Raw genomic sequence first — 13,528 nt, 5'->3', positions numbered from 1 at the left:
TTGTAAACGCAAAAAGATCAACTCCAAAACAAATTTGAAGCCGTCACGATTTACTAGTGTGGGCCAGAATCTATAAGATTATTAGAGTAAACAATGCACAATGTGAGAAACTGTGACAACAACTTGTCGTTCTCAAAATATGTTTTAGATATTTCGAAGATACTTTTGGTAGCTTTTTCTTATTTTAGCAAACGAAGTGTCAGGCCAACAGATGCTTAGTATAAGAAAAATGCTAAATAACTCAAGAGAGTTCGCCAAAATGTCAAAATGATAAGAGAAAAAAAAGATTGAATTTGCAATTAACTCCTTTTTGTTCGCTGATCCCTATCCACGCGACAACAGCAATACACTGAGGCGCAAAGAGATAAACTCTCTGCATACACGATATTGTATTTTAATAGAAAAGCCCAAAAGGCCTCTTAGCCTAATATTAACAACACACATGGTAAATTATGGTCTTGAACGGAACAAAAATTTATTTATTTTTTTTTTTGTTCTAAATAGATACAACGCTATAAATATGTTGTTGGTTAATCGTAGCTGTGCTGTGGTCTGCCTGAAGTTACCATTGGTCAAAGTGTTTTTGTCTGCCATTTCCTGTTCGCATTCCGTCTATAGCCATTCATCATGCTTGCTTAGGCATGATGAATACAGGACCCGTCTCTGCAGGACCGGAGCTAGCTGGGAGTCGTTGACAAGTTCTGGCCGGTTGTGCTATTGTTGAATCCGAAAGCCAATTTGTTTTGGTTGATCGCCTTAGTGAAAGGGAACGACAAGAGCACGTTCAACAGATAAACAAGGAATAACAATGGATAAGCTTAAGGTAATCAGTAAGGGGTATTGAGGAAGTGCATAAGGGAACTATGCATTTTTATACTAAACTTCTTCAAATAAAATCGTTGCCGCGTAAAAAAATGAAAGCCAAATGGAGGTTTCCGTGCTGTTAGAATATCCAGTATGTTTGGCGGTGTTATCGTTGCTAGAAACGTGTCTACGGGTCTTATAGAAAGGGTTTATGAATAAACAAAATGCGCAAAAATGAATAGATTGATTATATAAATAGCGGAGTTCACCTAAACTGCAGCCGTAACGTAGGATCAAGTGCGCAGGATAATGTGGTACGCGATTCAAGGACGCCGTTTGACTGAGTAGGAAAAATCCAGAATAAACTAAGTAAGTTGCCTTAGCATTGTCATATCGAGGAGTCGCGAACAAAATAAAGACAAAAGGATTGTGTAAAATCGTGTGAATTTTTCTTCCGTTAAGGAAACTGTGTGCCATAATAGAGAAAACAAAGAATAGGCGCCGAATTACGTAGTCTGCCATTTAATACACATTTATGTTGGCTTACCTTAATAAGGTCGAATAATCGTCGGATAATATTGACCACAAATTTTGTGATGTCTCTTAAAGTACCTCCTAGAGTTCTCTTTCCTTGAAGTGCTGGGGGCTGGGGCGTATCGGAAGACTCTAGACTTCGCAATAGACGTTCGAAAAATGTTGGGCTCACCTATTGATTATCATTAAGCGCGGTTAAATATAAAAAGATGATAAACATGCGACTCGTTTACTGTTTACTCAGATTGAAGTTTGATCCATCTGAACTATGACGAATACACAGAGGTGTATGCATTGTTTGTGCTCCTCTATTAATATAATGCAATAAAACTTTCCTTTGTTGATGAAAAGATAATACTATTTACTGCGCAAATATTTCAGTGCCATTTTCAGTAGAAATCCTTAGGCCGTAAGGCGAAGAGGACAAAATAAAGGCAACATGAAATAGCAACTAACAAATTCAAAGACTACCTTTATTTGCATGTACCTTGCTGGAACTTTAGTAATACACGTATAATAAGAAAATTTTAAATTAATTGATATCTAGTAAGTGCCAGCCTTTTGCAAATAAATTGAAGAATCAGTGTGGTAAACGATGGGTTAATTGCAACGCTAGAAACAATTCAGAACCTTATTTATTTATTCATTCCCTGAGGTTTTTTTTATGTGCCAAACCTTAAAGTCGGGACTGGCCAATTTGTTTATGGAGTACGAAATATCGTCCAGTGTTGTCTTTAGCTCTTTTTCGTTGGTAGGTAGTATTGGTGGAACTTCGGTGATTACCGGTACGATTGAGAGGTAGATCAAAATAGACCAATAGGATAATAATGAATAGTAACGCATTGTTACGCTTCGTCTGAAATAGGAAACAAACAAGCAATAAAAACAGTACGTAAAGTGAAGCAGCGATTTTCATTGATCCCCGTTATAAACTGTTAATACGCAAAGTAAATTTTGATATCTTAAAAAGTTATTTTTAATTTTTTAAGATATCAAATTTTTTTTAATTTTCGTGTCAGCATCGTAATTGTTGTAGCAATCATTTCGTACCGAAAGGTGGACATGGCGGAAAGTTGCCGTCTGATAGCAACGAACAGCAGACATTCCTGAGGGGATATGCGTCGTGCCAGACACACGCAATCTGAGCCCCTTTCCGCCAAAAAAGCAACAGGGTATTTGTCAGGGCTTTGTAACCGGCAGCAGATAGAAACGCCTTCAGAAAGACAACAAGAACGACGCTCCTTATAACTAAAACCTGGATTGAACATCAGTTTACCATCTGGCGTGTCGAAAATGCCGAGAAGTGGTAATACGTCAAGCAGACATGAGATAATTGGATGCCTGTGAAATCAGTGAGCTTTTCAAGAGTGCGGCAGGATAGTGTTAGCGTTTAAATATGACAAGTTCCCGTAATGGTTTACTAGTAAAGCGTTCGTCTATTATATTTAGGGATACTCAAAGGGTGTAGGTTTAAAACCGAGTGTCGGACATAAATGTTTCGTTTCGTGCTAGAAAAACCAGCCGCCTTAAATAACCTTAACGTAATATGCGAAACAATTTTAGTTAGTCTGCTTGTAGAGTGAACCATCGGCCAAGTAGATTTCCTTTTTAAGTTATGATAAATGTTCTCATTTTAATTTTACAAACTTTATTTACATATAATGATTTTATTGAATAATAGATACAGACACAATGGTCGCATACGGCATGACTACATAATGTATTTGCCCACTCTATGGAATGTGACACTTAAATTTGAACGAATCTATATGAGTTCTCACTGATATACCTATATATCGTTATGTCACGATCATGTTTCCAATACATGATAACCATCTGACTTGACATCAACGATAACTGTATATACATTTTTCAACGTTTTCTTAGAAGTGCTCTTGGCGAAAAGTAATTTTCCATGTTACTGTCGACAGGCGCTGTAAGGTGGAACAGTTGGCCCCTAGTGAGAACCAAGATATTCTCGAGATGCAACAGGATACGTCACAATAGACCAAGTAAAAATGGAATATCGAAGGTTACGCGTGGCGAAAACATTGAAATCAGACAAAACAAATACTTGTTTGAGGACCTTACCTAAAAATATTAGACATGGCACAACCTACGGAGCGGGCGACTGACCCTCGAGCCTACACCGTGCCTAACTAGTAGTATTGGGACTGGGTAGACACCAACAGGGATTTTTGTACTCAACCGCAATACAAGAATCAAGTGTGAAGATAAAAATGATTGCATGTCTAAATCACCATTGAGCTGATAATATTCCAGAGTATTCACGCATACGATGAACATATGACAGTGTTTGTCGAAACATTTCGTTAAAAAAAAATTTACAAGATAAAATTCACAAGCACATTCGGAGCTATTTCGTACTCGATAATGCTTACCTTACTTGCTAAACAAAGGTGAACTGTTGGTCCAGAGTCCAATCACTCTCATTCATACAAAATTTTGATTAATCGAAACTTCAATCACGGACCGCCAACTCCGTCGATTGTAACAGTATCATCAAACTTATGCAAAAGCCTTTCTTGCATAAGTCATCTCAGTCCCTATTAAAGGATTCGTATATCTTCTGTCGTTTCGCGCAGTAATTACGTCGCCTTTGGTTGACGAGAGTCTTCTGGCTCGATGCCTCACAACAGTACCGGCAAAAGCGGCAACGATACGTAGTACCAGCGGTAAAACAACTATATTAAGTAAGCGAAGTGTTTACTAATGAGAATAGTGCGCGAACCGTCAAATGGATCATGTCCAAAATTAAGATACGGGCTGTGGCAAAGGAAATGAAACTCATGTAAGAGGAGAAGAAACTCTTGCGTCGACTAGCTAATCGCGTCGGCACCTGACGGGCAATCCAGCCGGCCGACATATCCGGACCGCTGCCTTTGCTTTCCGCTTGCTATGCAAAGGCGCTATTCAATAAAGTATTCATAGTCTCTGTTGTGACCATCTTTTTGGGTTTTCTGGACAAGTTCAGATTGGAAAGGGGAAATATAAACGTTGTTTTGCGGATACGTCTGTCGGTTGAAATCTTCCAAACAGCAGTGCACAGTCTCACGCAAGAAGAGAAGCTGGCAAAGCCAAGCCAGCGCACTGACAGAATCGCGATGTTTTTTTTTGGAATTTGATAGCAATTACAACACAATGATATAATAGATAGAAACTGATTTTACACACTGATATTGCATGACTAACAACCGTTCTAAGTCAATAACATAGTAATTATAATGCTATTGAAACAAACTAACTGGCGTATGTAGGTTTAATAGGAGCTAAGTCTTTGCCTCCGTACAACGCATGCAAGTTCTATATTCACTAAAAAGAAAGAACTTGCATGCGCATTCCAAGAATACATTGGCAATATTTTATAAATATTACGTGGTTCTTCTTAGTGGCTTGCTATCGTCTAGCAGATCTACTGTAATTATAAAAGAATATCCAGCAACTCCCAAGCAGCCTCTTGCCTCAAACAGATTTCGAAGAATGTACCACACTATCTTCTTAAAAACATCATAGGAGAGCCGTAGCGTATGCATTACGAACGCTCTTCCTTTTATGAGTTACTGTCGTTTGCACGTTGGCCTTGATACAAAAGGTGTCCATTCTGTTATATTTCTTATCTATTATTCATTTTCTTCCTCGAAATCCCCGGATATACTGTTTTTTACGGCTGCCGGTAACTTCCCTTTCGGTTTCGGGAGCTGGAATCCACCTAAACGCTCAAAAGAAGACCCTTCAGTAAATCAATTCAGTGTGACTGTTGTTGCTGCGGTGTCCGAGTAAGTCGCAACGCGCACAGCTCGTACTTAGACATAAATACAAAAGCGTCCAACTGACAGATGACACACAAACTATCTTGACGGCAGCAGAAGCAGCAAAAACCACAGTAGATTTACCCAGAAAACGAGAAATGCCACCGAAGCGCTGCGCTCATTTGGCTATCCGAGTGCCGTTCATCGATATCGGTACCATTTTATTGAACTGTGAGATCATATCCTATGGGCATAGCATGCTTGGTTATTCAATATCATAAGACCGATTTGATGTTTCATAGGAGGTAAGTGGGCTATCGTTGATTAGGCAGCTGCTCTAAAAAAGGCGCATGTTTGCGGTTGAAACATAAGGCTTTTAGGCTTCTATTAGGGAAAGTGGAAAGGGATTTAACAGGTAGGGAGGAGACCAGGAAGTATGGACGAGCAGGTAGGCCAAGGAAGTACAAGAATACGGATACATGAGTACCTTATAGAGTTAGACTTACGACTGGACCAGACGTGACTCAGGTGAAAAATTCAGACTACCGATTGGGAAGAAAGGTAGATTTACAATTGAAATAAACAGTGCTTAATTGAAAATTTTTTTGTTCATGGTCGGATATCTGTTTCTCTCTAACTGTGACCTTACGTCATAAATAGTACAAGATTTGTTTTTGACCTCCTTTCTGGCTTCAAGTTGAACATATTGTGCGACAATATGATCCATTAGATGTTTCAAGTTTTTACGTTGAGTATCGCCGTTAGGCATGTCTTCAAACGTGCCAAGTGTAATGTTCTTGCCTTTTTTTTTTTCAATTAGATAATTACCAAATAAATAAAACGGCTTTCAGTAATTGATCCTGTTTTTTTTTTTAATTAAAAGCTCGGCATTTTATGAACTGATTAGGTTCCATCATTTTCAAAACTACCGTCATAGGGATGCCACGCGCTAAACACCTCGGGATCCATACCGCTCACGTGTTCACAACGTTTTAAAACGATTGTTCGACGTCTGTTCCTATTGGATATATTTGTCACAGACGCTTCACTAAATCTGATGATTTTTAAAGGCTTATGACTCATAGTGTTTTTCACAGACATTCTAACATACGTAATTGGTTAATGTTATTCTAATTTACATAATATTGTAGTCCTTTAAAAGCAGTAATGGATTTTAGCTGTGATCTTTGATTTGAATAGAAAACACTTTCATTTAATAATACTTACGGGGACGTGGAGAAGTTTACAAACTGAGAGATAATTATACATCTGTCTATTTTTACAACCGAGCACGCTGATCGTAAAGAGATTTTTCTTTGGACAACGGTGCTCGGGCTAGGCTGTCTCACAACTTTTTGCGCTGGAGTCTTTTGAACACTAACTATGAAACTAATGAGATGCGCCATCTCGGCCTTGTACCCACGTGATTTCCATATGTACCACTCCGATTCTCATATATATAGCTAGCCTGCCACTTTTCAGCCATTACCATGAAAACAGTAATTTCGATGGAACAATTTTGTCAAGGACCACACAAACACTGTTACTGGCTATCTGTATAAGGACGAGTTGCTTTACCATAATATTAAAGCATTACCATAATATGAGAAAAGAGCGAAACGGCTCGGTGAATGCCGCGATACCGCATGTAAAGTAATGATACGATTGGAAGTACAACGGACCCGTATTCGGAAGATTTATTTATTTACAAGAAACTCTGCTTGAAAATTGTGGTTCAGTCCCTTCAGGAATAATAATAATAATAATAATAACATGTTTCCTGAAATCGAGCTCCCGATTTAGGCAGTAGTCTAGTAGCATTTTAGGTGCTGGCGATTTGGCTAGCCGTAGATACGCATCTGGGTATTTCAAATCTGAATACCAAAATAAAACATTTACAAAAGCACTGAAATGGATTTGAATAAGTTAGAAATATGGGCATCAAAATTGAGATCGGTCGTCATTCGAATACCAATTGTAAATCTAGATTGGCGGAAACTACACCACGGAAAAGAACACCCCCAATATTGTACTCAGAATCATCATCATCATCATCGTGCTGAAACATGTAGCATCAATTCCTTGACAAGTTAGTCGTAACACGAGTTAACTTCGACACAAGTTGTCCCTTCATCAAATGGGATATTTTATTAATATGCTATTTTCAACTATTAATAATGAAACAAGAAGATTGAAGCTAAATATGTCATCTGTTAGTGATCTTAGGATAATCGAAACTGACGGCCTACATATGGCCTACTGAATCAATAAAGAAGTTCTCTTCCAAACTATACACATTATTCTATTATTTTTCAATAGAGTTTCATCGGCCCTCCTCATAACTAAAGAAATTAATTAGACCTATGATCATCGGGTCAATATTGGATACTCATTCCAAGCATGTGGAAATAGCGTTTCTATCGTGAACCACGAGCGGAGAAAACGTGTTCCCATTTAGATAAATTGCTATTTGGGGATATTGCGCCTTGAGCCTGCCTGTGATTGCCAGTCTTTTACAAAAGCAACGTATTTCCTTTTTTTTTTTTCTTTTTTTTTATGGATCCTTGATCGTCATTCGCAGGGAAGTGGTACTTCTTATTACGTAGCCCTAACGGGAAACCTTTATCTCCTTTAACGTGCCCATTGTTAACCGAATTGTATTTATTGCTAGCCAAATTAGCTTCCATAGCAGTACTTGAACAACCCTGAATCGAAACTAGTAAAGCAATCTTTAGGCCGAGATTCGGCCAACAACCAAGCATTTAGTCTAACTTTACTGGATTTTATGAACTTTTTCATTTTATACGAGTCGTGCAATGATTTTGATCTTTTTGCCTGTCGTAATATCATACATGATGCGTGGGCGGAGCTGCACTTATTGCGGAGGCGTTTAGCGGACGACTGACCATTTAGCGAAGGATAGACCGATGGGCTGCCATCGTAATGCTGTGGTAACATGTTTGTTAGTTGGACCTAAGAATACGCCGTGGCCTTTGTTTCGTGTTGAGAGGGACAACCTCAATTTCACGTGGAGCAAAAAAGAGCTTTGCTGGCTATGAGCGCTCCCAATGAATTGATAGGCAGACGCAACAGTCGGGAATCAAAAAGACAGCTTTCGAAACATTCCCTCATCCATCGATCGTTGTAGTGTTTATTCGAATCGATAGCGTTGCTGTTACTGCTGCTTTGTGCTGTATCTGACGGGATATTGACGGACCGAGTGAAGCGCGCATCTATCCGGTACACGCCATTTGAAGGTCCGCGTTTGCCCACTAAAGTACAGGTCATTAGTATTTGTCTTACTATGTAAATCATTCCTGCGTATCGTGAGCAATATAGAAATGCTCGAGCCGGACGGAGTGCTGAAAGCTCGATGGACCAGAAGTTTCTGGGGATGCCGCCTGATATATGTTTGATAAAGAGGTAATAATAGTAAGCTGAAGCTTAACGATGCAAAGGGGCGTCACCGTTCAAGGCTTTTCGCATAACACGCGGCCAATCAAAGTCTTCACCTAATAAATATGGCTAAATGGCCTGGTTGTCTCGTCTTAGCATTTTATTTTGGCTGGTGTCGACTAAAAGGCTAAACTGCTGCCTGAAACGCTGGTGGGTAATAAGGCGTTTTCGGTCGAAGAAGGTTCATGTTTTCAAATGGACATACATATAATTTTTTTTGCATCTCCGCAATGATCTAAGGACTAGTGCTTTTTGGCTGCAAAAAAAAAACTCCTAGCAACCTGGTTTGAGTCAAATTTCACGTAATATCCATTAGTTGAATGTCTACGTCAACAGAACCCTGGGCAGGTGATTGCAAGTCAGGTATTTCAGGTAGTCCTTAATATTTGAGCCAGTTTGTTAGCGGTCGTTTACGTCTATAAGCGCAGCGCAAGTTGCAGTCAGGTCGGAAAGCTATCTGGACTTTGAAAGTTTTAAATAAGAACTTGCAACACCATCAGAAATCCAACAGGCGCCACGTTCAGTTTGTAATAAAGCGATTCGTACGAATGTCAAATTCGTTGCAAATACTCCTCAAATACAGCCTAACGTGACCGCTAGTTAAAAAATAGTTAAAAATGATGCTAGTTAAAAATTGCAAATCTCTAAAGACGCTTTCAATCTTTTTTTTATGATGGATTGTTTTCACGGCAAGTTATTTTTTATACCAAATTAAATACATTGCAAATCCGTTTTTCTCTCATATCAACTTCATTTGAAGTAATTTTTATTACATGACCACGATGTATGATTGAAATGCCACATCATTTTTGATTTTTGCAATACACAGCTTCGAATCCCAGTAACTTCTCAAGATAGGCTCAAAAGGTTCCAATGTGCACTTTTTCCATATGACTTAAGTTGCTCGCAACTAATCTTCGGCAGGATCACTTAGTGGAGAGTACTAAGTAGTTGGCTAATGTGCATCTCTTCGAATGCGTGACCATTTCAATCATGAACATGCGGCTACCGCTCGTTCGAATCCTAGTGTTGGCAAGGCCTTACCATGGCATATAGTTACTATGCCGTTTCATAGGACTATCAATGAAAAACAGATAAATCCAGCAAGGTCCACCCTGGCTAGACTTTTCGTGGGGGGCAAGTCCAAGTTTGCCTGCTTGGACGAAACAATTTCAAGAGCTTATTCACACAATAGGAGCGGACAAAAGCGTTAAAAAAATATAAAAACAATTTTTTTGTAATTTCCAGTAAAATCTGCGAATAGCTACTGATTTCGATATTTCTATGTTTGAAAAAAAGCAGCGGATAGAAAATGCGAAGAACGCTAAAGCTGTCGTTGTCCAATACTTGAAAGCATGCAACGTTATTATGAACGATGAATCATATCAGTTCCTATTACTATTTGTATTGTTCCGCAAGTAGCGTTCACAACGACAATAAGCTCTTATTAATTGCACAAAGCTTCTCTGAAGAAAACTATTTCTATTTGGGTACCTACAGACTAACCTACCCAGGTCACTAAAAGGTTTCAATAAGCCTTAACTTAATATTGACTCTTGGTTACCGCTTCTATGACAAGCGTTTTGGTCCTGCTATGTAGCAGGCACTGATTTTGAGATCAGTCAAAGCTTATTTAATTCATCTAAATAAATGTCTCGAGCTATATACCTCCAGTACGGCCATGCTTAAGTATATCCCTCAGACGGCTGACCCTTAACTAGAAGCAAGGCGTTCAGTTTCTAATAGAGCCCATCTTATTGCGTGTCTTTCGGTTTAACAATAGGCAACAAACTTAACACTGCATAATATTAATGATTTATGGAAAAGTTTAGGTTAATCTTAGTCATCATCTTCTAGGTGCTCACTCTGAGTCTCCGATTCATCAATCGTAACTTTGTATCCGTAGCCAATCTTATCACTAACGTTGCCTAACGCTGAAGAAAGCCTATCCGAAGACTAACTGGTTGCCATATCATACATGTTACTTTAAAGTAACTCAATGGAGATATTGCATTGAGATATTTGCATGAACTCAGTGCGTTACCGCAGACTATTCTCTTTCAGTTTTCTTTGTTCTGACAGGAGTGGATGGACGGAGGATAAACTCTAGTCATTTTTATTTTAATTTTCGCAGTTATTATGAGGTGGCTAAGGGCCTTTCATGGACAGGTACAAAATAGCCCTGGTTTCTGTCGAGTGATATTGTATTAGTATAACTAAAACAACGAAAGATTAATCGTTTTCAAGAGTCGTAAATGTCCGCGAAGCCACTGTTTAGCTTTACTCCCCCGATACTCGTAAAATGCTTTTCCGTTGGTGTAGTTTATGAAGATTTGGTGTTTGAAAACGAATTCAATTGTTCTCGGAGTTACAAAGCGCACTTTTATTACAAGTTAGAATAAACGTATTTGTCAACTAAAAATATATTCCTATCATTAATCCTCATCAATCAATGAATCATAGGTGACAGACAATGATGATATCTTTTATTCGATATTAGTAAGTATAGTAATTATTACAAAGATAATTAATTGCTACAATTGCCTAAGTGTTATTGTTATATTATATTACTATATAATGAAGATTTGTCCAGTAGATGTTTTCCGTTGGCTAAGGTTTAATTATATCACACAGATCTACGGTAAGAAATCTAGTATACAAAGAAGATAAAATTAACTAAATGGAGGGGTTAGGAGGTTGCCATACTGATTCCTCTCGATGATTTTTTCAGTTTTGTCATTAGTCTACAATACACTGAATCATCTTGTCCACTTACTGGTGCACGAGCGCGTCGACAGAAAAAGTTTAATGAAACGCAGAATCTAAGTAGAAAACGAGCATGGGACCGGATCATGACCTTTTTGCCGAAGCAGGCAAAAAGGGACAAGGTTGAAGAAGGCTTTCATCTGGGAGTTTTTTGTGCTTCGGAGTTAACTCTGTGTCTGTCTCGAACAGTTTTCTTCAAAGAGAGTTCTTCGAATCGCCTTAGTAACAGTCGGGGCAAAGTGTAGAGATCGCCGGGCTTTTCTTTAAGCTTTTTTTTTCTTTCTGCGCCACATTGGGGATTAAATGGCAGAAAAGTTTTTGCTAAGCTGTTTCTACTTGCAATGGGAAAACAAAACAGTTCCCAGTGCATGCATCTTCCTATCTGCCTTTAACTGAGACGCTACTTCATTCATAAAAGTTGTGATAAGTAAGAAAAAGGAGCATAACCTTTCATCCAACCTTGGATGCTTGCTTACGGGCCATAACCGAAAACCTTTTTCCATCGAAAGGTGAACACATAATTAAGAATAATTACGTCTAAATCACGTAAATCGTTCAGTTCGAGGCAGCTGTTAGCATTCTAGAGAAGACGCTAAGTTTTTATGAATAGTCTCGTTTAATAGCATCGTTGACGAGGTGAAATTTTCACATCAGGAAACAAGTGTACCGTTGTAGCGCCACGGTAGGCCGCAATCGACTGTATGCGTTGCTCAAGAGTCCTCTAAAACATCTTATACATAAGAGCCACAATACAATGAATTTTTTGTAGATCTCTTATCATCCGTCTAGTTACCAAACCGGTCAAACAAAAATCTACAAATTAGGCAAAAATCAAGAGCTGCGAACTATAGTATATTTTAAGTAATAAAAATTACGGCGAAAATAAATTGTAAAATTAGCGCGGAGTTAGGATACTTGACTAATTATTCATTAATTTATTAAGTATATTATAACGGTTTATTCCAACGTGAGTAGGACTCTTCATCGAGCTATAGGATATTATGAGTCAAGTTACCGCTGTGACGGTTACACGAAGCTAAGTAAAGCATCGATTTGCTTGACTGTTTTACCGTACATATCGTGTTTATTCTATCTATATAATATATATATATATATATATATATATCTATATATAAAGCTAAGGCTACTTCCGCTTATATGGCTAGCATCCTATCAGAGACAGAATGTTGCTAGTTTGGACAAGGTTTAGGTATAAAGCTCCTAGCCGCTGGTCCATATATATATATATATATATATATAGACCACGGCAATGGATTAATGCATAAACTTATTTAAAAACATATATATATATTTGAATGAAAATTGTATCTACGAAAAATCTCATGGACAGCATAACAGAAATCTAAATGGCACTAGCATAAACTGCTGACTATAACTTCATTAATAATAACCCGCTTAGCGCCGATATAATATTCTAGGTTATATTTGTTCCAAATTTTGCACTGCGGTATTATAACAAAACTAACAAATAGGTTATTTAATCCGCTGTATGAAGTGACGTCCAAGCGTGTAAAATACGCGTCATCAGTATTTGTCAGGGGGTATGTTTCCTTATTTTAGCACGTCTACATACAGAATGACTGTGTACGTACAATTTATACGTATTTAAATCTGCAGCATGCGTAGTGTTAGCTATGTGGCGTATCGTCTTTAGGAACTCCATTGGAACTGATTCCTGCCATTAGATGAATTTTACGTTTCAGCCTAGATCGCAGCTACCAATAGAGTATGGAAAATACGTTACCCACTAAGTTACCACGGGGATAGCCTCACATATTTTTACTTGAGCTAATACTTAGCAAAGTTACGAAGAAAGTGGCATAGGCGACCCACACATAATAAACAACCAAATTTATATTTAAATATATATTAAAAATAAATAAATATATTAAAAAGTTATTATTATTCATTTATATTTTCTCACTCACTAATAGGTACATCTCAAAAGCTTCATTATATATAAACAAATACATACAATGTACGATTACGCCCATGCCCACTGGCATTAGCAAACCAAATTAATGCGTTTATAAATAATATGTAATAACATTACAAAAACAGATAATAACGATGTTTGGTTAAAGCTAGGTGATAGAGCCTCCGAGTGCTTTAGATGCATATTGAATAACCGGATTTTTAGAACGTCCATTACATTTCAAAAATTATATTGGTTAAAA

The 13,528-nt window shown here is 38.0% G+C and overlaps 1 protein-coding gene across 3 annotated transcripts; it reads right to left on the bottom strand.

Annotated features, from left to right (window-relative positions):
• Nucleotides 1-450: 450 nt before the first annotated feature.
• LOC111271877 (uncharacterized) lies at nt 451-4,207 on the bottom strand. 3 transcript variants are annotated; one of them, XM_022852901.2, is made up of 5 exons: nt 3,746-4,207; nt 2,014-2,194; nt 1,352-1,510; nt 1,074-1,144; nt 451-755 (listed from the first exon to the last, which is right to left on the bottom strand). In XM_022852901.2, the coding sequence occupies exons 1-5, from the start codon at nt 3,790-3,792 to the stop codon at nt 626-628; spliced, it is 588 nt and encodes a 195-aa protein (XP_022708636.1). In that variant the 5' UTR covers nt 3,793-4,207; the 3' UTR covers nt 451-625. The 3 variants fall into 3 exon arrangements, with proteins under 3 accessions (XP_022708636.1, XP_022708637.1, XP_022708639.1); XM_022852902.2 differs by having other exon boundaries at nt 3,741-4,195; XM_022852904.2 differs by lacking the exon at nt 1,074-1,144 and having other exon boundaries at nt 3,746-4,179.
• Between the last annotated feature and the right edge of the window lie 9,321 nt (nt 4,208-13,528).

This window comes from Varroa jacobsoni, unplaced genomic scaffold (assembly GCF_002532875.2).
Source record: "Varroa jacobsoni isolate VJ856 unplaced genomic scaffold, vjacob_1.0 contig01201, whole genome shotgun sequence".
NCBI classification, from domain to species: Eukaryota; Metazoa; Arthropoda; class Arachnida; order Mesostigmata; family Varroidae; genus Varroa; species Varroa jacobsoni.
Note: the sequence above shows the minus strand (reverse complement) of the source record. Positions and strands in the feature narration are given on the sequence as shown.

Excerpts from the sequence above, each read along its gene's own strand:
- LOC111271877 (XM_022852901.2), bottom strand. The coding sequence starts at position 3,792 with ATGAGAGTGATTGGACTCTGGACCAACAGTTCACCTTTGTTTAGCAA. Across the intron at positions 2,195-3,745 it reads AGTTCACCTTTGTTTAGCAA|ACGAAGCGTAACAATGCGTT; the intron begins GTAAGGTAAGCA and ends TTCCTATTTCAG. Across the intron at positions 1,511-2,013 it reads TGGCCAGTCCCGACTTTAAG|GTGAGCCCAACATTTTTCGA; the intron begins GTTTGGCACATA and ends GATAATCAATAG.